The sequence below is a fragment of the Anopheles stephensi genome, chromosome X, assembly GCF_013141755.1.
Source record: "Anopheles stephensi strain Indian chromosome X, UCI_ANSTEP_V1.0, whole genome shotgun sequence".
Taxonomy (NCBI): Eukaryota; Metazoa; Arthropoda; class Insecta; order Diptera; family Culicidae; genus Anopheles; species Anopheles stephensi.
This window is the reverse complement of record NC_050201.1, coordinates 477,355-502,806: the sequence shown is the minus strand read 5'-3', so window position 1 is coordinate 502,806 and position 25,452 is coordinate 477,355. Positions and strand designations below refer to the sequence as shown.

At 43.5% G+C, this 25,452-nt stretch overlaps 1 protein-coding gene across 10 annotated transcripts in view; it reads right to left on the bottom strand.

Moving 5' to 3' along the window:
* Nucleotides 1-25,452, bottom strand: part of LOC118517456 — a 56,446-nt gene that overhangs the window by 9,568 nt on the left and 21,426 nt on the right. The window contains exons 1-3 of one of the 10 annotated variants that reach the window (XR_004908307.1): nt 3,992-4,177; nt 3,511-3,688; nt 2,119-3,033 (exon numbers count right to left, since the gene is read on the bottom strand). The exons of 1 other annotated variant lie outside the window; for it this stretch is intronic. Coding sequence is in view for 1 of the 9 variants with exons in the window: in XM_036063618.1 (XP_035919511.1) it covers nt 5,987-6,185 (199 nt within the window). In the remaining 8 variants the exon portion in view is untranslated. 8 more of the 10 variants (XR_004908308.1, XR_004908303.1, XR_004908306.1 and 5 more) reach the window with 8 other exon arrangements.

Here is a 25,452-nt window from a genome sequence, read left to right as displayed (position 1 = left end):
CATACCTCCTTTTACCTTTACACAACGTTTTGCATACTTTTAGGAGTAAATGATAAATTCTGATCTGATTCTGAAAGGGGCTTAAACATTTGTAAAAGAATAGGAAGTTTATAAATAATTATCACCCAAAACAAAGGGAATGCAACAAAATACCAAACAACCACTAGTTAAGTGCTTTCTTACCACAGCGAAAATACGGAATGGGTAAGGGCAGAATCAGACAGAAAAGAGGAAAGGTTCAATGCCAAAAATCCCAAAAACCTGGACCATAGAAGTTTGCGTGTGTGTGCCCGTCGAAGATGCAAGAAGCTAACACCGAAAGCCGATCAAATGGAAGCAGCAGCTATAGCAGCAGCACCGTATGCCCAAGATGAACAGAAACAAGGCAAACAAAAAAAAGGAAAAATGCATAAATTCCAACCAAACACTCACCCATATGTGTACGTACAAAAAAAAGAGAAAAAGACAGAGAGAAGAAGCAAAGAAGTAAAAGAGGAAACCCACATTAAAAGTGTTGGCAAGCGAAGAAGGTGCAAAGATGCACGATCGATCAACGATGGAGTGTCTCGGTGCGTTTCAGTGCGTTTGGGTGTGTGTATTTGTGTGTTTATGTGTGGGAAAGGCGCACAAGGCAGGGCGAGACCGCGTGTTTGTACATTTGACTCCTACGATCGTTTGGTTCAACTCCAGATGGAATTGATATTTAGCGGTGAAGCTGAGTGGATGAAGGGATGGCTTCGAGGTTGGGATGGAGGGTGATGCAGAGTGTATAGAGAGGGCGGGTTTAGAGAGGATGTCTTGGGAGGAGTGGGGAAGGTTTTGAAGATTACAATGATTGTTATTATTATTGTTATTGCCACATCGAATGATGAACGATCGTGAGCGTCTTTCGCTTTCGTTTGCTTCCTACTGGGACTTTGTGTGCATGTGTGTATGTGTGCGTTATTAATTGCAGCACAAAAAAGGTGGATAAGAAAACGAACCGAACGCGCAAAACGAATGGAAAGAAAAAGATAATTCAAGCACGAGTTATGGAGGTTGGTGTTCGTTGCAAATGGCTTGACTACGTGGCGGCCATTACGAGATGGTGGCTCACACCGGAGCCACATCGGCTGTATTTTTTTTTTTGTTTGGTGCTTCTCGTTTGCTTTCAGTTTTATATTTTGCAATTTTTTCAAGAATAATTTTCAATTAAAGGTACTGTGTTCAATCACTTAACGACATATTGATTAATTGTCAGAGTAGAGTCACATTGGTGTTTTGTTATCTTTGAAATTTCAACTATTTGCTCGATTTAGTTTTTTAAAATTTTATTTCTCAGTGTCCCTCAATGTTTATATTATCATTCGAAAAACAAACGCAAATGTCATAAATTAAATGGGATAAGGTATTCCTACATGGCGGAAAGTGTCTTTATTTATTATTCGCTTAATTATTCACACATTTAAAGTAGCTATTTTTGATAACACGATACTCCCGCACAACAATTTAACACTGACAGTGATTGCCAGCTCATAAAACAATGTGCGATTCAAGCTATAACACTATAAGAAGTAGAATGTTAGCTTGTGTGTATTATGTTTAAATTGCATACTGTTTTAAACAACTAGACACTTGTTGTAACACTGTATCATGAACTTTTTTGTATATTAGGACAATCAAAGTTATAGGAAATGCTTTGTTAATTTTCTTTAATTGTTTTTTGTGTGAATTTATGATTCGCAGTCAACACACGCGGTGATGGCAATACAGCGTCTGACCGTAATAATAAATAAGTAAATAAATAAATAAAACAATCCAAGTTGTGTTTTTTTTAAATCTCAGTCCAAAAATAGATCATTAAGCGTAATCGTGTCTGGGTGACACTGTTTGCTTTATTGTCTTCGGATCGATTATCCTAACCACGCACCCATCCCCCTCCCAGCTCCCTCTGCGAGTACATAAATTGCTCAAACTGTCACCAATGGATCGAGTTACGGTCTCGGAACGAATCCGAGGGAATCTCAAGGCAAAAAAGCCGCTTCCATGTCGTACAAACGAGCATACGAAATTGATTTGCTTTCCGTTTCAGCTTTTCTACTCGCTGCTTACAGTGTAACAGTGTGGCTGTTTGCTTACCGGTAATCTTAACCAACACTGTGAGTTCACGCTAGGCACAACCGTTGACGTTAATGAAACATTAATAATAATTTAAATTTGTTAAGAACTTGAGTTGCTCCTCCGGCACAAGACAATGTTGGGCGACCACCACACGATCACCACCACCATTCGCATCGTCACCAACGGCCATCTAACAACGGTTTAATTGTTGAGCAGGTTGTGAGGCAGGCTTTAGCACCGGAATGTCCACCAACGGAGGGGGGGGGGGGCGCGGGGGGCTCTTTCCAATCCATCTCCACGCTCGTCCAACAAACAAAGAAAAAAGCATGACGCAGCATCCACAACTTGCATGAGTTTTCTCTCCTCCTCGCTTCCCGAACTCTCACTCTTCCTATCCTCACCTCCCTTGCGGGTCGTTATTGATTTCTGAAGAGGCAAACGAAAATCCCGACCGAAAAACCACTTAAAATTGTAGCACTTTGTTGCCATTTTTACCCACGAACTGTGAGCTGAAATGATTAAAATGTAGCTCCTCCGAGTGTGTAGGTGTGTATGTGTCTGTGTGCCTCGCTCTCTGTACGCATTAGTTGCTGTCGCTGTATGTTGTTGTCACACACTAAAAAGCCCTGCTTCTTCACCTTTTTCCCCCTCCACTTAACCATAATGGTACCCAAAGTTTTGGACAAAAATTAAACGGAAAAACAAATCACGGGTTTAAGGTGGTTTTTCCCGTTTTTCCGTGCCTTGTTTCGGTTTCACAGCGGCCTACTTGCACATTTACACACACATACACACAAATATAAATAAAAATGGAAAGGGGTGGCTCAAGTGGTCTTTCGTAGAAAAACACACACACACACACGCACACATACAGAGTCAAAGCACACATTTCTCGCAGTTAGCTTCAATGAGTTTCTTTGTGTTTCTTTGTGGCTTGAAGAACCAAAAGAGACAGAGAGAGAGAGAGAGAAAAAAAGAGAAAGAGAGAGAAACACACACAACATTTGATTAGTTAATTTGTTATCTTGGCCTTTTTTTCCTTCCTGAAAATCACACACACACACACACACACACTGATAAATTCAACTATTTTCTTTTTTAATATGACTTTTTCTTAATGGGAGTTACATAGCTTTGAGTGCATATGTGTGTGCGAGGCTTTCAGGAGGCTTCCCTGTTCACCCTCCTCCCTTCCTTCTCTCCCCCTCCTCTTCGCCGACTCCTTCCTCACCTTCTCACAGTCAACAACTCTTTCCCAACCGATGGGAAAATGGGTTGAATGATGATTGAAGTTAAATTAACAGAATACCGTCAACAAGCAGCAACAGAAGACACTAAGTGCAATATCTGGATGGGAACACACGCACACGCACTCGAGCACACACACACCCATACGCATGTAGTGTTCACCTTACGACTACGCTCCATTTTGCTTATGGAAAATGATTGATTGATGATGGTGGCTCCGTTTCCAGCCGGGCGCACGGGGATTTTCTTTGTCTGGCGCGGAACGCGACAAAACCAGGGTGGAAAATTAAAAATCATCTGATCGCCAGCACTCCGGAGGGGTTGCCAGGAGGGCAAGTTGCTGTTTGGAAGAAAAGTGGTCTAAGTATTCCAAATTCATTTATTTGAATCTATTTTTCTACTTATAAATATTAGATGTTTTTAAACGAACTCGGATACTTTTTTAAAGGAAATTATCAGTAAGAAAAGCCTGCACATGTGTGTGTGAATGTGGTTGCATAATATTTCAATTAAAGCTGCCCAGCTTTTTGTCAATCTTCTTATCTTAAAAAAACGATACGCGGCGAAACCGGCGTGTGGTCAGGCGTCTTTAAATTAATCGTTGGCTTTGAAGCAAAGTTAAATCCATAGTTGAAGGATGTACTCGCTATAGATGCGCCTTTGTATCCGAAGCACAAATATCATCAACCTGCACACACGCACACACGAACATCTAACAGAGCCCGAGACAAGACACAAAAGAGCGGAACAGACTGCGCTGGCCACGCACAAACAGTGAGACGCAGCCATATATCCAACCGGCCTACCATTCGTTGAGTGACGAACGATGGTCACTCACCGGTGCGAGTGACCCGAACGAACGAATGAACACCTGCGGGTGCCACCACGCCTCATGGAGACGCCGAATCGGTTACTTGCTCGCTGTTCGTTTCGTGCCGAATGGCGGAGGAACTCACGCACTCGTGTGCGTATGTACGCGCTCGCACACTTTCCCCGTGTTTCGCGGCCGCTTTGTTTGCGTGCCGTTCGGGTTAACCGGTTCGCCGTGAGTGTCGCCATATACTGTGGCCGGTGGATTGGGCGGAGCTACCGAAGAGCGCGCACGATCACCGTACACGAAGACGATGCGCTTTGTTTTGTCGTCCATTCATCTCTCCATCGTCCCCTCTTCACCGACCTACCCACTCACCCACAACCATGGTCTCAGAGACCAGAAAAATCCACCTGGATCACGCACGAAACAGTGCATAAGATGAACCCGTGAAAGAGATGGCGAGAGAGAAAGAGAGATGTTATACAGTAGTGGGAAAGAGAAGGGCAGGGAGAGAGGGAAAGGAACCGAAGGAAGAGAGAGAGAGAGTGGGTGAATGGGTGCGGAAAAGCGGAAAAGCGGACAATCTGCGTCGCAGCTGTGTGATGGGAACGTTCGGCACTTGCCTTCTGTCCGGCTTTTTCGTTATCGTTTACCTTACTCTCGCATCATAAAATGTGTGCGTGCCGTTCCGTTCTTTGTTCTTCAGTCTTCATCCCTTCTCCCTTCAGACGCTCTCTCCCTTCACTCAGCATAACCCACCGAAGAATAAAAATCTACGACAAAAACGTCAGAACACTAACATCGGAACTATACTTTTCTGACCACGGGTTTTCTTATGATCTCTCGCTGCTTGGTGACTACTTCCATTTACGGTTGCCACATGTGTTTCGTTTCCCATTAACACGCACACATACAGACTCCCGCACAACTAGCTTTAAAAGTGCAACAAATCATACACTGCTTGGGTCTTCTGTGATCATAACCACCAACATAGGCTCCACTCTTTTAACTTTAATTCTTTCTAGAGGCGTTCGCGTTCAGCCGCTTCCAAGAATCCGAGTGATCAACACAGAGCCATATCCTATGATCGGGGACGCTGATGGTCGGGGTAGGCGCAAACAGCAAACTCGTCCCATCTGCACCGAAACGAAGCAACCAGCGTCGTGCACGTGTTTATCTCACTTTAAGGGGCCGTTGAGGGCGTTGGGGATTTTTAGTAGAGTGTGTGTGTGTGTGTGTGTGTGTGTGTGTGTGTGTGTGTGTGTGTGTGTGTGTGTGTGTGTGTGTGTGTGTGTGTGTGTGTTTGTGTGTTTGTTTGTTATTATTTGCTTTCGCTTTTTTTGTGTACAAGCCAGTACATCGAGTGGAATTCGATAAGCGCCTAAAACCATTTTATATTTTTATGGCACCTTTATAGTAATTTTTTTGTGCGAAATTCATCTCATATGATTGAGTTAAATTAGTATTGAAAGCCATTCAACCCAACAGCTTATTCTGTTTCACATACAGTGATCAAGATCAATGATGTCAAGATGTCCCTTGTACGCAGCACATAAGTAAAGGGCACAAGAGTGACTATCTAGCTATGGGTATAATGAAGTCAGGGAAGCACCAAATAGCAGACCAAGATCTTTTCAGAGTTCTAGAGCCAAAAGATGGATGATCTCAGGTTTAACTTCGAATTCTCTAACCTTTTTTTCATTTTCCAAGATCTTTGGTTGTCTTATTCTGTTTTTTTTTTCATTTAATGTTTGCATTAAACAGATGGTCATGCACCACACACACCAATCATACAATTTGCATATTTTCCCACCGCGTACTGACCTTTACCAATGTGCGAATGATCCGCCCGAGGCCTTTTGTTGTCGTTTTGTAATTGAATTATTATTTTGTCTATACCACCACCACGAGGAATCCGAGGATTACAACACGTCTCCATTAGCACACTGTGCACCATTACAAACGCGACCATCACCATGTTGTTTGTGCCATATACCGTCGCTATATCCCACCACCACGACATCTTCCCTCGCCTTACGATCCTGGCTTTACCAACCGTTGTGTTGTTTTCTTCGTTCGCTCTTTGCTTGCATCTACGGTGGCCGGGTGCAGCTTCCCACATTCCTTACGGTGGAAACAGCAAAAAGAGGAAAAATTGTTTCCAAATTGTTTGATGCGCATAATAATGCACATACACACACATAACACAACCGGAACGAAAGAAGCAAGCGAATGTAAGCGAACCTGTGAATGACACACAAAAGAGCATGTTAAAAAGGCACACGCTTTGTTCGGTGAAGAGGTCGCGGTTCGATATACGTAATATGGAATTTACATCGAAACGATTGATTTTAATAATGTTTTATTGACTTCTCAAAATTAACATTACTTATATTGTTTTTTTTTTATGTAGGAGGTGATTCTCTTGATGTATTCATGATTTACAAATTTTTAAAGAGATTATAGCAAATCAGCCAAGGAAAAAAAAGAACGAAAGAGAATAAGAAAGTGGATAAATAACATGTTACTATCGAAGAAAAAAAAATAGGAACAGAAGATCGTAAATAAAAATAAAAAAACAAAAGGAGACTAATAATAAAAAGAAAACAGAAGAAGGAGATAGGAAAAGGAAAAGAGAAAATCGAAAAGAGGAATAAAAAAAACAAAATAAGACAAAATAAATACAATACCAAGATGAAGTTACACTACTAAACATTAAAATTGTTGTAAATCTGGATTAATTACAGAGGGTAATACAGACGTCAAACTCGCTATAAAAAAGCAACTCGAACACAAAACTTATTCACTCCGCTAAAACAACCTTTTTACGACAATAAATAAGATCTAATGTTGCCTGCTCTAACTACTCCATTTGGTAACCCATTTCAAGATTCTTTCTTTCCTTTCTTAAACGATTTTCTCCAACCCCGTTTCTCTTCTCACTCTCTCCCTCTCTCACCCTCTCTCTCTCTCTCTCTCTCTCTCTCTCCCTCGCCCCATCAAAGAAACGATTTATTTTCCGATTTTCCGATTCGTTACAATTTCACTTTACGCTTGCACACAACACAATTAATTTGTACGATTTTGCCCAACCATAATGGCTAATCGTTTTTCGGTGGAAAACCTGACCTGACGGTGGGAAAACCTGCTCAAAAAATGAAAACACGCGCTTTCAAACAAACTTTACGGAGGCCTTGGGGTGAGTTTTCTGAAAAAAAACCCTTTCCCACGACCTCCTTTGTGTTTGTGTGTTCTTGAGTTGAGAGTTGAAGACTTGTGCCAGCGATGGGCTTTATTGAGCACCGGTGTTTCGTATTCCTCAATCTCCTCCATCTAACCCTGGATCCCCTTATCCCGGCATCCTCAATATCCGAGACGTCTCGTCCGAGGCAGTTAAAGGTTAATGTTAAACGATCGCCCCTATTTTCATTCCCGCCAAAGATGGATCCAACCAGTGAAAAACGTGTGCCTAAACGTTTACCCAAAACCTGGACCACCCTGCGTGTGCTTTGCAAGAAAGGGAGTGCTCTGTTTTAACTTTTCTTTTCCGCTGCCGAGCATGATTTATCGTTCGATTAAGAAGAGGTTAAGGTTAATCCTTGATGAGTGAGCGAACGAATTAAAACAAAAAAAAACACAAAATGGCGTTCCCCACCCGAAACACTACCACCGGAAAGATTGGGAGTGACGGTGGGTCGGAGAACTTCTTGAGGTGGATAATTAGCCCCTTTTTCCACATGCTAAATGTGAAGGAACCGCGCGCGAACAAACAGCAAAAACAAAACAAACTGAAAGAATCTCACTCCTGTTGTAACCCTTTCCCACCCCCCCCACCCCTCCCCTTTCCCCTTCTCCTACACCCACCGCAGCCTTTAAAAAACGACCGATGGGCATTAAAAAGCATGCCATCGGAACGAATTAAAGTAGGTACCACGGCTGTGGTTAATTACCGGGCGCTGTTTCACAGGCCAAAAGTCCGAAACTCCGCTTCCCTACGGCTCGCGCGAAAGTGTGGCATTCGGGGTGGGTGGGAGTGGGCGAAGAAAAAAGGGCTTTTTCAACATTCGGCCCATGAATCAGGCAGCCTTCGAAGATGTTTGTCCCTCCGTCCGGGGCGGTGGATTTTTAACACATTATTACAACGCCTGGCCTGGTGACGATTAATGATGGGATGAGGTAGCGAAGGACAGGGTAGGGCGGCAGGGAAACAGGTTGGGCTAACGAACACCGTGGGGTCACACAAATGAGCCCCAATGGAATGGAAAATATGCTATTAAGGGAGTATTAGCAGCGAGCTACAAAGCACAGCAAAAAGGTCAAATTTTTATGTTTCGATCGTTTTTTCGTTTTCCCTCTTTTAAAGGTAGCCTAATAATACATAACTGGTTAAACACAATCACACACAAAGAAGGTTTCGAAAATCCCAAAACCCACCACCATGAAAACCGTGAGCCATGAATTATTCGCCCAAGACACTTTTAAAGAAGTGGTCCAAGTGTGTCTTGGAAATGCACGTGCTCGAACACACACAAGGACGCACACTTCTCGTCCTTTTCCGATCGGATTTATGCTATCCATTTAACCCCTCCCGCTAACATTCGAATCCACCCCTCTTTGAAGCTCCAATGTGAACCCAAACGCCCATAACTCATCATTTATATGACAGTAAGTATTGCGATTTTCGCCGTGCGTTTAAAAGCGACCGCGTCTGAGGGTGACTGTGTATGTAGTCTACTTGGATCAGCCAAACTGTGTAAGAAAACGCCGCCAAGCAAAGGCTGAGAAACTCGTAACCACAAAGTCATACTTTTCCCAACTGCCAAACTGGCGCGCTGGTAGCGGCAAAAACGATGAGCACCAGGCTCATACATAAATAATAAAGAGGTGAAGTGTTGTTGGGTGAGAGGGAAGAAGGGGGAAGGTGGCGAGGGGAGACAGGGGAAGGAAGGTGTCAAAAAGCATCCTTTCGTGTCCTTTTATTGGAAGGGCAGTACAGGAAATTGGAATGTGTGTGCTGAGCTTGTGTTGTTCCCACTAATAATGTTTTTCCGCAAATTGGACACACATTTTCTTGCGTTTTTCCTGATTGCCGTTAACACCTTACCTTTGTTGTTGCATGTATACGTGTGTGTGTGTGTGTGTGTGTGTGAGATCGAGTTTTTTCATCTACTTCAATCTTGATCTCTAAAAAGACAAAAAATATCCGCAAGCTAACATTCCAGATTCGCTAAACATCCTGGCATCCTGGTCACGGTACCAACAAATTATCCGCAAACGAAATGAATGGAACTTTTTTTTGCCACAAATGCCACTTGTGTGAGTGATGAAGGACAATGGTTGAAGACGATTTATTTTTCCTCTTCCCACTTTCTTCCTCTTCCCCATTCTGATTATTGGAAAAGTTCATAACACAGCGATATTCTTTATTTTCTTTTTTTGAGTTTTTTTCTTCAAAATACATTGAAACCAAAAGCCAAGCGACGGTACGGCACACGGATCGCACATTTCGAATCGTCAAACAAAGTGATTGAAGATGCGTTTGCATCGGTTAAATTCTAAATGGTAAAAGAAAATCGAAGTTGAGCGGCCAGTGTGTGTGTGGGTGCGTGCGGTTGTGCAACACAAAAGCGCTAGTGAAGAGGTTGCTTCTTCACTTACAAACTGACATCCGTTTCCGGACCACCGGATTCCGGATATACCGGGCGAGTTTTCGTTTCGATTAAGTGAAAATATGCAGTGCGCTGCGCTCCGCGAGACGCACACATGGAAATTGGAAATGTACTTAGTTGCGTTCTTGGTGGGTGGCGGGCGGAGGTCAAGTAGAGGAGTGGAAAATTGTGGAAACATTTCGCAACTCCTAGCACTGTTGCCGTTGACACTCTTGGTGTTGGAACTTTTTGAAATGGATCCAAAAACCTCCGAAACCCCGAATGGTTGTAAGGAATGCCCTTTTCGGGTTACCTCCTTGAAGGAGGATTGTTGGTGGTGCGCGGGTTTTTTGGAGGGTCTTCAGAAGCTGTCCAGCTGGGATGCTCGGTTACTCGGTTTTGCAAATCCGCAAATATTCTTTCCACACTCACACACACACACCCACCCACACACACACACACACACGGACGGTTTCTTCCGTTTGTGAAAGATGCAGGTCTCGTTGGAAAGTCGTGGCCTGCCAAGGACTAACTTTTCCATTTACTTGCAAAATTATCATTACAAAGCGTGTACCATAAGGGAAGGTGCAAAAGGAAAGGAAAGTGGGAGGATTTTCCAACGTGTATCTTTTCTGTCGGTGTACTATACCGTGAGGGCATGGGACAGTTTCGGCAAGCGTTTACATTCGTCAACGGAACTTGGGAATGTCCGCAGCGTACCACAGTGCCACAATGGAACTTGATACTTCCCGCTCCACGTTGAGGTTAGAGATAAAGGTTCACATTTCGGATGCAAAACCACCGTTACAGCCCTGCAGGGAGCATCGAGGGAGATTGCATTGGTTAAGCAATTGGACAAAGCGGATCGAATGCGGAGCAAAACGGTTTCTTGTCCTGGCCTGATTCGTTCAGCCGAGGTTCACAGGGGCGAAAGAGACCGCCCCTTCTTTGACGGATGCAGCGATGTGGCCATCATCAAGATCTGTTCGCCACGATCAATCGAAGCTGCTGGCCCCCCGTAATCAATGCGCGCTTTAAAAGGAGCGTCCTTGGTGAATTATCCCACAGCGTATCTCGTGAATCTCCTCAAACCATCGCCGGACCGTTGTTTCATGCTCGGTTTGGCAATCTTCGACTTTCCGTGCCGGAAACTTTACAGGAGGAATTAAAATTTACAACATTTTACCAAGAGTTTTCACCGATTTCGATCCCTTCACCACTTGATCTAAGTTTAGCCGAAACAGAGCACCATTCCGTACCGATGGCTGGCAAATGAAATAGATTGAGTTGCGTTTCGAGGCTCTAAAACTCCACATCATAGAGCGTCTTCTGCTCTTCTGGTTCCTAAGTTTCTTGGCCGTCCGAGGTGATGGGAAATTAAAGAAAAAAGAACTCTTTGTAGAGTGGCGAGAGAGGGAGAAAGAGCGAGTGATGAGAAAAGGTCGCCACATGCGTACGTACGTAACGCAAAACGGGACATCCTCCTCCAAAACACCCTGTGTTAAAACCCGAACAAGGACAACTCCCCGGGAAAACCTCAACACGAACTCCCGGCTGGACCACTACGAAGACTAGTATGTGTGTGAAAATACCTCAGAAACTTTCTTCAACAGTTTTCACATTCATTGCGGATGTCTCCTCTTAAGATCTTGTCATAGTGGCGTAGAGAAGTGCCGGGAAGGATGTATCCTTTCGGGCGAACCTAGAACGCTAGCACAAAAAGGACATCCTCGTGGACGAATGTTGAGGCAGAGTGGAAGGGGAGGAAGATCTTCGACACTCCTTTTTGGGGTGAAATCGATTTTTGTGAGGTTAGGGTAGAACCCCGTTTTGACACAGTGGATGCAAGTGGTGAGTCAAATAAACACGAATAAAGCTTTCTCAAGAAGTGATCTTAAAAGGATATAAAAATTCAAAACTGATTAAAAGAATTCTAAAACGAAAAATTAATTCACTATTTTTTCAAAGTCTCAGTCGAGAGGCAAGATCTCTTAAGCCCTTCACAATCACATCCCTTATTTTGATCAAGATGCTGTTGGCCTTCCCACAGGACATCGACGATATGATCTCTGGACTATCAATATGTACGGCAGATCGAATCAACATCTACGATCAGATCAGAGATCATATCATATCAAACATATCGACTTCTTCAAACTAGTCCAACCTTCATAACAACAGTTCGACTCCATATCTTTAAAGAATACTAGATTATTGCTGTCGTAGAGAGATCTTGAGAATGCTACCAGACAGACTGATATGAGTGAACAGTCAGGACTTCAAAACCTGTGGATTCAGAAATTGCATCAATAACACCCATTTCATCTACTGTTTGCTCCATCGCTGAATTAACAGTCATTTTGTCCTAACGGCTGGTCTTTAATAGCCCAATGTGTAGTGGTTTAAATATACAGCCCGGTTTTGCAAACCGTACAGTCTTTGATACGGTTAGCACCGTAAGTAAGCACGTGCTGCCGGTTCATTCTAATGAAAATTAACGATTCTGATGTTGAAATGACTCCGGAGAAGACATCTTTTTTTTCTCTCTACTGAATTGGTGGAATGAGGACCGTTGCAAGGGTGGGAAGTCGTTCAGTACTTCATTCAGCTGGAACAGTTAGGATTTTCTTAACCTACCGGTAACAAACACACAAACACAGACATTCAAATGAACGTAACTCGGGACAAGTACTTGAGCATTTTGTTGAGGATACGTTTGTCTGGCAGAATCTGTCCCGTGTTGGGGGTAGATACAACTCGCCTCAGTCAATGTGTCATCCCCGATATCGCCTGCCGTATCGCGAGATGGAAGGGTGGGCTTGCAAATCAATTAATCATTCCTCAATTCCGCGATCCCTCCGCCAGCCTGTTCTGTTTCAACGTCATTGAAAGCGTATCGAATGCGAAGGTACATCCTGTTCTTTAGGTGGTTCCTGTTGCATCAGACGTACAAGAAGACGCTCCACACAAAAATCGGCACCCTTGGTCTAGACCTTAGGCGAGGCTACTACGATCAGGAAACATCTTTGTCTACAAATTCTACTTCCGCTTTTCACTACACCACACACACACACACACAAACACACACACACTGATGAGGATAGATTTCCTGTTGGAGTTACCATAACCCGGACGGGTCGTTTGGAATATCTTGATGTGTTTTTCCGGGACCTGCCTGAACCTGGCTGCCTGCGCGAAATCGATGTGTCCGTTGCCAAAGAGGTAACTAATCCCAAACTCCCGCCCATGTTCCTTATCATCCCTTACAAGGAAAATACTCCCGAAAGGACGCGTGTCGTGTGGAAAGCAAAAAACCACCGATCATTAATCATTTGTCCTTCGGGACGGGGACTTTCCTGTAGGCAAACGAATAACTTCAAGCCACTCTAAAACGCTTCCCTCGAACCGTTCTTCAATGCTAATAGAGCTAGATTGATTCGAAATCTGCTTACCTCCGGTTTTCACTTGCCTGGCGTCACCCCACCCAACCCTGCTATCCCGTCCTTACCTCCTCAAACTTCCTTTCAAGACTTCGTCGCCATTTTTCTGTTGTTGCCGTCCTAAAAAGCATCGTCGTGCTAGAGGTGTATTATCGGGTGCTGCGTGCTTTACCGTGCTGCCCCACTGGCCCGTATTCTTGCAAAAGGGGTACCCCTTGTCACCCACCACCTTCCATTTCCTGTCCGCCTTCCATCAAGCCCGGCGCAAGGAAAAGCGGGGACCAACGACTTAAAGGTTTTAATTCCCGGCAATCAATCAACCGACCGAAGCTGACTGTTTTCCTATTTTTTGCAAGCTGGTTGTTAGTTTTTTTTCTTTGTCTGTGTGTGTGTGTGTGAGTGTGTGTTATTTTTGCTTTCTGTTTTAGCTTTTCATCCCGTCTCGAGTTTCGGGCTACCATTTTCCTCGGCCCAGGCAACCATGAGCAGAACTTGCCACTTTCACTGGACTGCTGATTAAGCAAAGCCTTTCCTTTTCTGTATCTTCTCTTTTGCACTACATTTTCCGTTTGTTTTTTTCCTTTGTTTCTTCTTACCGAAAACACAACTTAATATACACAGTCGCCATAGTGTCGCCTACAAGAGACTACCAAATAACAGGCTTGTTAACAGCCTGAAAAACGAGCGCAAAGTAGTTCAAGAGGAGCTCTGAAAATAAGAAGATTTTAACACAAAACGCATCGTGGTTTGAAGCTATTAGTTTCAGTACTACACTAAAAACGCCTAAATGTATGCAATTTGCATCAAAATGTTAGTTCTTGTTTAATGTAAACTCTTAAAATTGCTAACAGGAAAGATTTTTCATCTGAAGATGTTTCTTTAATTTACCATATCCGGTGAGTGTTCGTCTATACTTGATAGGTAATAGGAAAAGCAAGAATGTAAGTTTACCGACCGTTTCTTCCATTTTCCCAACCACGTGTAGTACTGCTTATTTGGAGCAGTTACACATTTTCGTTTTATTGCTTGTTCTCGACGTTTGGAAGGGATATTCGAATGATGGAAGTGACGTTTTTGCCCTTGGGAGAGTGCGAAAAATGGTAGAGGAAAACAAACCCTCAAAGAAAAGTATGATTAAAGAGCATTTTTATCTTCAACACCGAACAAGGTACCAGACAAGTTGGTTTCTTCAATATGTTCACATGCAGGGGAATACGTACTTCGTTTACTCTCTATTTTGTTCCGTGTGGTTTGACAGAACGTTGTGGATTTATTTTTCCTTCTGTTACGTCAGATTTTGCTCGCAACATTTGCTTTGATAAATGCAAATGCTTTATTAAGCGAATTGCATAACTTTAGGAATAAAAAGGGATTTTTTTCAATCTGAAAAACGCCTAAAGGTATGAATCGTTCGATAAATATTTGTTTTTGGCGCTTATAGACAGCAAAAAAGGTGTAAAAGCCTTTATTAATAATGAAAATGCTATATTATCCTTCCAAATCCTAGACAGGAGTGTGAAACGCACCTAATAAAACTTGGTCCAACCGATTACTAAGCGTAAGCGTCCAGCATCCAACCGTGTCGCTTTTAATGATCGTACGCGACATTAAAGAGCGCCTGAATGACCCTCTATAAACGCACATTCCTTCTCCATTTAACGAGCCGCTTTATCGCTCGCTCTTCATTAGCTTCTTTTTTCGCAGGCAGAAACGTTTATCTGACCAAGAGCCCGAGTGTCCTGTAAGAGGCAGGTTCGCTTCTTCTACTATTAATTGACATTCCGAGAAGAAGAAAAATTTGGTTAAGAGATACGCGATAGAAGAAAAACGTCAAATCTTATTGAATTTTCCGGGATATCACACCGTATCAGTGTGTGTGTGTGCGTGTGTTGTATGGGCACACCAAGTTTTAGCGAAATCGTGTCACAATTTACGACTCCTGACGGGTAGTTTATGAGCACCCGAGACGCTCGAAGTTCGGTTTCCCCTTTTTCGTTCCAAACGCGACCAAAAGGACTAAAAATATATTTCAACCATTGATTGGTTTCGCGTTTCGTCACATACTGGACGCACACAAACATAGAGCTAGCTTGTGCCGCTTCCCGATGAATCTAATTTTGTTTAATTAATTAATTTACGGAACCTCTCAATGGCTGTCGAGGAAGCCATAAATCAATAATAATTCACGTCTTCTCGTATTCTCGTGGCTCGCGTTGATTACACGGGAAAACTGGATACGCGTGGTGAGGGAGAAGCGAGGGAGACAGAGAGAGAGAGAGAGCAGGAGGCGACGATGAAGGATAAAAAGGGGTTTACAGACGGAAGGATTGGGAACTGAGCTGAAACAGTATATCCTGCGAGATGTGTCTTTCGATGATTAGAAAGAAGCCCGTTCAAATTGCTAATTCCGCCATCCACCCATTAAGTATCCTTTTTACATCTCTATCTCTCAGGCGCAAAACCAACAACGAAACTGAAAGAAAAAAAACATCAAGAAAAAGAAATCTCATCCTTAACGGCTCACTGAAAAAAGGCAAAATAAAACAAAACAAGGACTCATCCATAAAACACACTTCAATTCCGCTTGTGCTCGTCCCATCTAAATAGGAGCAGAAATAATCAAAAATCAGCAAAAATTTGGTGGTCCTGGTATCCTCCCGATTCACCCTTGCGACACACACACACAATTGTCTTGGGAAAAAGAAGGATTTTTTTATTCATAAAGAACGGCATGGCCGTATTGCTGAAAAAGAAGGCTTTTGCAGTGGAGAGAAATTAACAAACAATCAAATCCACAATCGTTTCCGTTTGCCATCCGCATCTGTCTTCGGCAACTCGGTAAGTCCGCATCCTCATCATTGCCACCAAACTGTTAACGGTGGAAAAATGTATCTCCCTGTCCTCCCTACCACCCGCTTCGTTTTCTTCCCCTTCACCCACCGGTTGTAAACACCAAAATCTACCTTAACCTACAAAAAAAAATAAAAAACAGGCGACACAGAAATAACAGACAAAAAATATGAAAAATGATAATCAAAACGATCCCCCAATCACGCACTGACGAACAATTATCGTTTTAGAGGGTGAGATTGTTTTAATTTTGTTATTATTTTGATGTTTTTTTTTTTGTTGCTCATCCCACTTGTGCTTGGACTTTGGCGCCACTCATCACATCTTCTTCTTCATCTGGCGTGATTTGACACCAGTTTTTTTTTGTATTCTTCCCACCGGTCTTGTGTTTGCTCTCGCGGGAGCAATTATTTTTCCCCCGAGTAGCCGGTCGCTCTACCTAACTGAGATCTAGCTGAACAGAAGGGGACAAGTGGTAAGCGGGGGGATGAAAAGGGCGGGTTGGATAGGGCAATAAAGTCATTACACGGAAGCCCAAAAGAGGTTTCCACAAATGCAAAAAGGGAACCGAGGTGATGTCGAAAATTGCTATTTTTTGTTGGTGGCATTTTTAGTTCTTTTTAGCCTGCATTGTATAAAAAGGTACTAAAAAGCTATCAAATGTGGCCTATAAAAAGGTTCCTTTTTAATGGTTGAAACGTTTAAACAACTGTTTTCTCAGTAACTCATTTTAATTTACACTGGTAAAATGTTTACCTTCAACCCGAAAGCGTACAAAACACTGAGCAACATTGTCTACGTTGAGTGACTGATCAGAAGAATGTTTCGATGAAGTACATCATCTTCCACGGATGGATTCTATCATCTGATATGGAGATCAGGACATCTAGCACATATTGATACGGGTAGCACGAAGCAAGAGATATGTCATTCAGACCGCTGGCTCATAATCAGGTCTGACTATACAGGTACGGGACCCTGAAGTTAAGAAACCAAGATTATTCGAGGTCGTTGTGCCAAGAAATTAGAAATCCATGCTCCTTAAACTCTAACTAACAAGGAGCTCAGTTTCATATGCAGCGCAGAATATACCGGTCCAGACAGCTTCTAACAGTTGTGGGTTGTAGAATCACCGTTTGGACGAAGGGTAACCGTTGGACCAAGTCCCTCAAACTTAAGAGAGGCCTGGGATTTATGCAGACAGTGTCTACTATCTACTGAACCGCCTGCAGCTACTTCACTAGATCAGGGTATGTTAGAGATGTGCTCTTAGCATAAAACATGGAATAACCTCCACAGTTGTTCTCCATACTTTAGGTTTTGTACAGGTTCAAGCCTAATATAAGTTAACGCACGTAAGATGTAGCCCTTCGACATACACTATCGTCAAGTACAAAATCTACTTCCCAGATACCTTACAACCTCACCGTGAACGGTTACGGAATTCGGGCCAAGACGTTCAATTTCAACCTTGAAGTACCCCGGGATTAACTCCACCGAGATAGATCGTAATCGGACGAGCAAACCGAATTCGAAACTAATTAATTTCAATTCACCTCTAGCCGGACCCGACATCACGGGTCCGTGTTTTTTCGGTGGTCTGGTGACACCAGAATAGCGGCGCGTCGAGATGAGGCCCAAGATTTACTTCACGACCGGGAGATGCGAGTTTGCAGCATATTGGGCGCAACTAAGCCACCCAATTTAATAGTACATTAACCTTCTCTCCCTTCCCGGACGGGTTCGGTTTTCCAGCCACCAAAAACGGAACGTCTTGGCGTGTTAGTGTGTGTGTGTCTTCTTTTTCTTGACTCTCTTCTTCTCATCCGTCGGCTCACCCGGGAAACCGGGAACCGTCTTACGATCCCGGAGGTTAATCCTTTCTCAATCTTAAGCCCTTTCCCCGTCTGCTGTACTACCGACTCTACCACCACCAGGAAAAACCTTTTTCCCTCCTTTTCCCCTCTCCATTTGGGACTGTTTATTGGGGAGGGTGCATAGCACTCGAACCCATTAATTTACACTTGATCCAGTTTCAAAAAATAAAATCAACCTTCTCATCATCGGTCCGTGTAACTGCTTTGCTCGGTGTGTGAGTGTAGATTGGTTCGGGCAGTGAAAGCGACCGCCGGGGGGACACGCAAAGTTCAAGCGATTTGCTTCCAACCTTCCAACCTTTGCTTTCCCGTAAATTATCCCTTTACGGTCCTTGTTGCCCTGCTGATGGTGGAGAAAAGCCGACCACCACCCTTGTCCGAATCCGGCTCCTTGACCGCACCCACCCCAAAGCCGGTACCACTATTACCACTACTACTACTTTTACTGCTACCACTACTCGTCTACTCGTGTCGCCTGTCATCTACGATTAACGTTCAAATTAATTAAAAATGAAGCCAAGCATTTATGGTTACCGTACCCGGGGGTTAGTCCCTTTCGAGCCGACCCGACCCGAACCGACCCGGCCATGGGACAGGACATGGAAGCAACCAAGACACATACATGGAGTCCGGCGTCTTAAGTCTGGGATAGGATAGGGTAGGAATGGGGAAATGGACTGCTGGGAAAACCCCCTCCGGGACAGGACAGTTCGTCCAACTGCTGCAACGGAAAATGGACGTCGAAATGCTTCATTTGTACGGGTCATTAAATAATAGGAAAAGACAAATAAAGTTTTCAACCCTCGCTTTCACTGTCGCTTTCACTTGCCGGTACGGTACGCGGGCCACCCTTCCGAAGCCTCGATTTTCCAGTCGCCAGTCGCCATCTCAGATTCAATTTCTGGTTTCATGTTACGATGTTGTGTTTTTCCTCTTTTTTTTCCTCATCGGCATCTCCTATCACACTCCTTGTGCTTCTCCCACACCCCCTTGTTTCCCCATTCTGCGTACTCGACCACAACATTTCATCTGATTGGCTTGACTTTTGCTCCAATGAATGTGTGCGTGCGTGTGTCACACAATAAACATCTGAGCCTTGGGGCGTTTTTCGTCTGGGATATGGAGACGACGAAAACGGACGAATTAAGGATGTAGATTTGATTTGATAAAAATAATTTACGCAGGTTTTTTGGTCACTGTATGTTTTGTTTTCTCGATGCTCGGTTCCGGCTTATCAACCGGTTCGTTTGGACGATTTATGTATCGCGTTTTCTTGTGGCAAAATGTGGTTTAGTCGTTTTTGGTTGGTCTCGTTTACGTATTCATCACACGCATAAATCTACGCGCATGGGACTGATTGTGCTTTTGATCTGTGTATGGTTTTGGTTTGACTAGTTTTAACTCCCAGTTTAATAGTGGCTAAGATACTGTTCGGTATCACAGTCGGTTTTATTTTTTTTCAACTTCACAATAAAACGCCTAAAGGTATGCAACTCACTCGTCAATAAGATACCGTTTAAAACCTCTTTTACATGCGTCTATAAGACTTGGCCAGGGTCCTTCCCGGGAGGGAGATCGTGAGCTCCAACAAATTTGACTACACTTGATCCAGTTAATGAGCTCACGGGGCTTTTCTGAGACTCGTGTCCAACGGGTCGCTGACGAGCAGTTTCTTGATGGAGCATGAGTCCGACATCTTCAAAACGTTTTCGAAACCATCTTCCGGCTTTGGCCACCATCTGGACATCTGAAGTACCAAATATCTCAGTTAGGTCGGTAAATCTACCTCCCTCTCTACACGCTCTGCTCGTACCGACCGCTTAGGATAGCCATTAGCATTCGTCGCTTGAAAATGGTTAGCATATTGGCGTGCTCCTAAGTCTAGTCCAGGACTCAAGCCTGTATGCGGGGAGATTTAAGAATTCTAGGTATTCTTGTAGGACTTTGACGGCTTGAATATTGGCAACTTCCTCTACATATTTAAGGACAAAATCATGCTTAACCTTTCAATCCTTGATTACTTATGATAATAAATTAATATTTCATATTATTGATTCTTAAGTATCATAATAAAAGGTAAATCCACAAAGATAAAAGATTAGAAAATAACAATTAAATAAACACAAACTGACATATTCTTATCGGTCGTCCCATTCCGCAAACAACATTCCATCAAATCGAGACAAAATAGTACGCCTTTAACACCATGTCCATTAAATGCCCATTTACCAAAGATTCTTTTATCCACTACCTTACATCTCTCGAGCAGGACACCTTCTGATCTCACCTCCCACCCACTTCTACGGTTTCCCACCATTCAAAACATGATCAAATATTAAAATGTATTACATCGTAATTCGGACACGCACGCATAGCCACCCTGTCGTCGAAGCACACTCTTGCTCACCTCACTTGCCTGTGAACGGTTCCCGAAATCGACGACGAAATTCACTGCAAATTGAAACGTGACCACGAATTTAAATCCAAAAATTAGCCCGCCAAACTCCCCCGCCACACACACACACACACACACACACACACCAAAAGAAAGTAGCCAGTCACCACATACGACGTCCAAACGGACGACGCACTGACTAGGTACGGATCTGACCTTTTTGCCCACCTTTTTCTGTTGGGTTGAACTCGTGTGGTTGTCCTTAGACTCCTTATGCTCGAATTATGCAGCCAATATCGACAAACACACATACACACATACAGGAACACACGTTCAATAGGATCGCGGTGCCCTTTTATCCATTCCATGTCATGTGTGTGGCATGAAGAAAAAATAAACGAGGAAAAGTCCATCAATGAGACTATCGAAAGAAAATTTACCGTAAACAATGTATTATCAACGAAACCAGTTCACCCCTTTTCGTTTTTTTCATCCCCTAAACGTGTGCTTTGATTTTCCATTTTTATCCTTGGGGTTTGGGAAATTCTTGTGAGAAGAGCAATTGTGTTGACTTTTCCGCGGGTGTATTCCCATTTTGTTACTTTTATGAGGTACATTTTTAAGCTCCATCGAAAAATATTATCCAATACAAAATGTTCCACGGAGGGAAACATATTTTAACAATCCTCAAGCTACGTAAGGGCACAAAAAAAAACATTAAAGGAAAAACTGTACGGAGCGTTCGAGGTTTTCGCAATTTTCCCAAAACCAAGCCAGTCGATTAATGGTAGGAGGCGAGTGAAAAGCTGAAAAATTTAAAGCGTTAGATAAAAATCAACAACCGTCTGCTGCTTGCGTACCTCCCACTTCCTTGCTTTCCCCACCCTCTCCTCCTTATCCCCCCGGATTTCGGGGAACAAAACCGCTCACTTACCGCGGCTCTAAATCATCCAATTCCCGCAATCATGCTGCCGAGCAAATGGTAAAAAGGGAATTTTAAATGAAAACTCACCATCACCACCACCACCACAAGCTTCGAAAGCATAAGTTAAAAACGACACAAAACCAAACCTGTTAAAACGGCTGAATCTGTGCACAAGTAGCACCAGAACGGGGAAAAACGCTGGAACTTTTCACTTACTAATCAATTATGAACGCAACCTCTTAATTATCTGGCTGGCTCGTCGGAAGAAGCACCGTGTCTTATCGTTTTGGAGGAGAGTTTTTGCCTACCCACCTACCACCTACTCCCACCCACCCTCTTTGCCTTCCAATCACCCACCCTCGCAGGTGGATTGCTGCCGAAGCTCACCGGAAATGGTAATCAAACAGATTAACATAAATTTCCACAGCAAACGCACGTTTGTCGGAAAAACCTCGCCTCCCTTTAACCCCGCCCTCTACACAGAGGTGCTTAGCTGCGGAACGTACCCGTGGAAAATGTTGTTTTTTTTTTGTATGTATTTTTATGGCACGCGTCCACGACCGTTGGCCGAATGTCTGGCCTACAGGGTGGATTTTCGACGAGAAAGTTGTCATACTCGGGACCATTTCACTCTTATTTTTACCAACATCTTTATGGTAGATAGGGGGTTGGTTCGAGAAGGCGGGGAAAGGAAAAAAGCTTCAACCATTCGTCTTTTTGCGCTTGATCAATTATTCTCTTTTTTCGCGAGTTTGGTCCTGCACGCCCGGACGACACCACTGCGAGGATATCAGTTTCTATGCTCCCTTTGCTGGGAGGAATGAGGGCAAAGGTGGGGGAGGGGAGGAGAGAGAGGTAGGGGGAGTTGATTTCGTATCGTAATGAGTTGTTTATTGTCGCTAGCTCGTTTTCGCACGCGTCTCCCATCTCACAGTGCGGTAAGTTAAAATTAAAAATTTAAATCGCTTGCCTTTGTGGCAACGGCCCGGCCCGGATTAAAGGTGGAAAAAAGGTTGCTGTTTGGCTGCCGTAGGTTAAGTGGGCCTCCTGGAACCGTGGTGAGCGGTTCTGGGAGTGAGGGACGCCACGATTGAATTGTGAGTTGAAGTTTCAGGAGAATCAGGCATATTTTTTACATCGCGCACTCGCGCTTTGATTTAACAATCTTCCGTCAATTACCTTCCGGTGAGCGGGCGAGCGAGAATCGCTGTGTGGGAGGGGAGGACGAGAGGGAAAAGTGGAAGTTTTTGTGTTTAAAAGGGATTTTCAGTTTCGTAGGAAAAGAGCACGAAACGTAAGGGAGGGAACAATTTGTGCGAGATTGTGGTGAGTTTTCGCTGCTTCGCGTAAGGGCGGCTGGTGGAAATGATAATTTTTTAAGCAGTCACTTGTGGTTGATATAAAGTTGGAAGAAGGTGGGGGATGACAGAGAGGAAAGGAATATGATTGCAAGGCGGGAGAGTTTTGAGAAAGTTTTTGCGCGGGATACTGTCAGGATCAAAAGAACCGGAAGCAAGAAGGAAGCGTGTGCTGCTCGCGTGGTTAAGGACTTCAACCTCCAAAGAATGTTTTCTTGGCGAAGTTGAAAAAAAAACTGTTCAAGGATAGCAAGACTGGGAGGAAAAATGTCGCGTAAAAAACCCTCCTGGTTGGCTAGCTAAATATAAACCACGCTACTCTCCACTAGATCTAGAGTACAAATATTGAATGCTAATGGAACGGATGAACTGAACATGAACTTCAATGGATGGATTTGGTTTTTTTTACTCTCCTGTTGGTTTGCCTGCTTTGGTTGGAAAAGTTTAAATGGTAGCCAATCGGATCTGTCCCATCTACCAGAGGTCCACTTCCATCCCCGGTGTCCTACCATCCGTTTCGTCTACTCGTCTAATTGGATGAACTAATTTAGAGAGTTAGTCCCGAACATTGGAGCCATGGATTACCGGGTCGGGCTTTAAGACTTTCGATACACCTTCCCGGGCAGTCTTGGTGGTGATGCTTTGTGCCACGGGCAGTAGGTATCATGGGCTGATAAACTTTTCCTATCCATTTTCAATTGGAGAAGGATCCGAAACAACAACAAAAAAAGCGCAATCTCAATCAACCGTACACTAATGAAGTTCGACTGCGGGACGAAGTATTTGAGTTGAACAGTATTTAATGGGACGCTTGGAATTCAGAGTCTCCTGCAGAGTTTGGATATAATCAAAAAACATTTTACAGTGATTAAACTTTTTTTTATAACTTCTAAAGATCAGACTGTTTTCATGAGGCTCTTTAAGTGAAATCTCTCTCAGAGCAGTACGAAGACACACAAGACTGTGAGATCTTTTTCCATCTCTTCTAAAAATACGCTTGACACGACCTTGAAGGCAACCGCGACTTAGACGAACGACCTGGACTTGGAAAACACATATCCAATAACTGACGGTTCTCAAGCACACATCTGGATGTGGTGTCCTCTCACGAATTGAGAGGACCTTGCTAGAAACCAGAACTTTGCTTTTTCATATCAGCACCAGTTTCCCGCGCGGAACTTCTTTTCGTACGCAGAGCTGTCTATTTAGCTACGCGTCCACTAAATCTAGGAAGCCAGAGATAGTAGATCAATCCCTCTTGAGGTTGTAGAGCTATAACAGTTTCAAATAAATTCTCGCTGCACCAATATGCAGTAATTGAAAGCACACACCAACATATTTTATAACGGTGTAAAGCTTCATCCATAATCAGAAGATGCAACAAATAACGAAAGAAAATAAATGATGACACAAATTCAAAGCTCAGCAACCCTGCTCGTCAATCTCACACGAATGTAACAAATGGATTAATTTACATAAAAATTATAAACCATTTAATATGTTCCCCCGATTGCCTGCCCTCATCGGAGCCAACAACTCAGCATTCGGAGAGGAAAAGGTTAGCATTTTTTTCCTGCATTAAGCAGGAGACATGCATTAGTGTGTGTCCCAATTGGATTGGATTATTGGTAAGGAAAAATGTAAATCACACTGGGGCTCCAAGGCGTGCGGTGAACAAAATCTACAAATCTGTCAATTCAAAATGCAATAAAATTCATTCTTTGCAAAGGGCAAACTCGCGGAACGTACCGTAAGTGTACTTGACGATCTCCGATGTGTGTGTAAGTGTGTGTTTTGGACTAAAGATTCACCCTCGCATTCCAAAGTCCTCCCCAGATCGAAAGGCTTCCGTGGGCTTCGCATTGAGAGCAACGATTTTCCTCATTCGAAGAAAGCAAAAAAAGGGAAGGGGGCGACGGGGTGAGTTTTGAAAAATTTATTAGACACGCTGGAATTTAATCTATCGATAAAAATAAATTCCAATAAATTAATGTTTATGGTAATCGTTAGCCAGCGCTAGGGAAGAAGGCTCGATCTAATCGAATCCGGTTCACTCCGGTTCGTGGTTTCACGTGGGAAATCCTGCCGACTCACACAGATACTGCTGAGTATGTGAAAAGCTGTCCAATCAAATATTTAAGCTGTGTCGCACCGGTGTCCTAAGGAATACAAACTCAAAATTTTCCAAGAAACTTCGTTGATTTTACAGCTGTTTTCCTTACTCTTTAAGTTATAAAATACTGCCAACGAAAATACTGAAAGACAAGAACCAGTCAATGAAGCTGTACATTTACATACGCCGTGTCCTGATACGGCACCAATGATTGGGTCAAAGATGGACAAATATACACATAGACATAGAGAGAGAGAGAGAGAGAGAGAGAGAGAGAGAGAGAGAAACATCCAAGTCAATGTTTGCCGAACGGCCAACTTTTTCAAACTCGCTTTCCCAACTCACTCGTTCGAAACGTCGGTGAAAGTCAACGTTCAACGCTTTTCGTTCTTTCTCTAAATCTCAACCTCCAGAAAAAGGGTTGGAGGTCAAAGAAGAAAACTGTGCGATATGTCACAAAGCGGGCGAAAAAAAGAACAATCCCCCACTAGTTCGCAAGTCGCAATTGGACCGGGGGATTGATTTTATTACTGGAATTTTATTACATTTTGAAACACATATCGGCGCTATTTTCCTAATGCGCTGCCGTTCTTCACACCTACCGGTGCACACCCTCCCTTCCACTGCACAAAGCAACAAGAACACACAAAAAACACAAATCCAGCAGCGGAAAACGGAGCACAA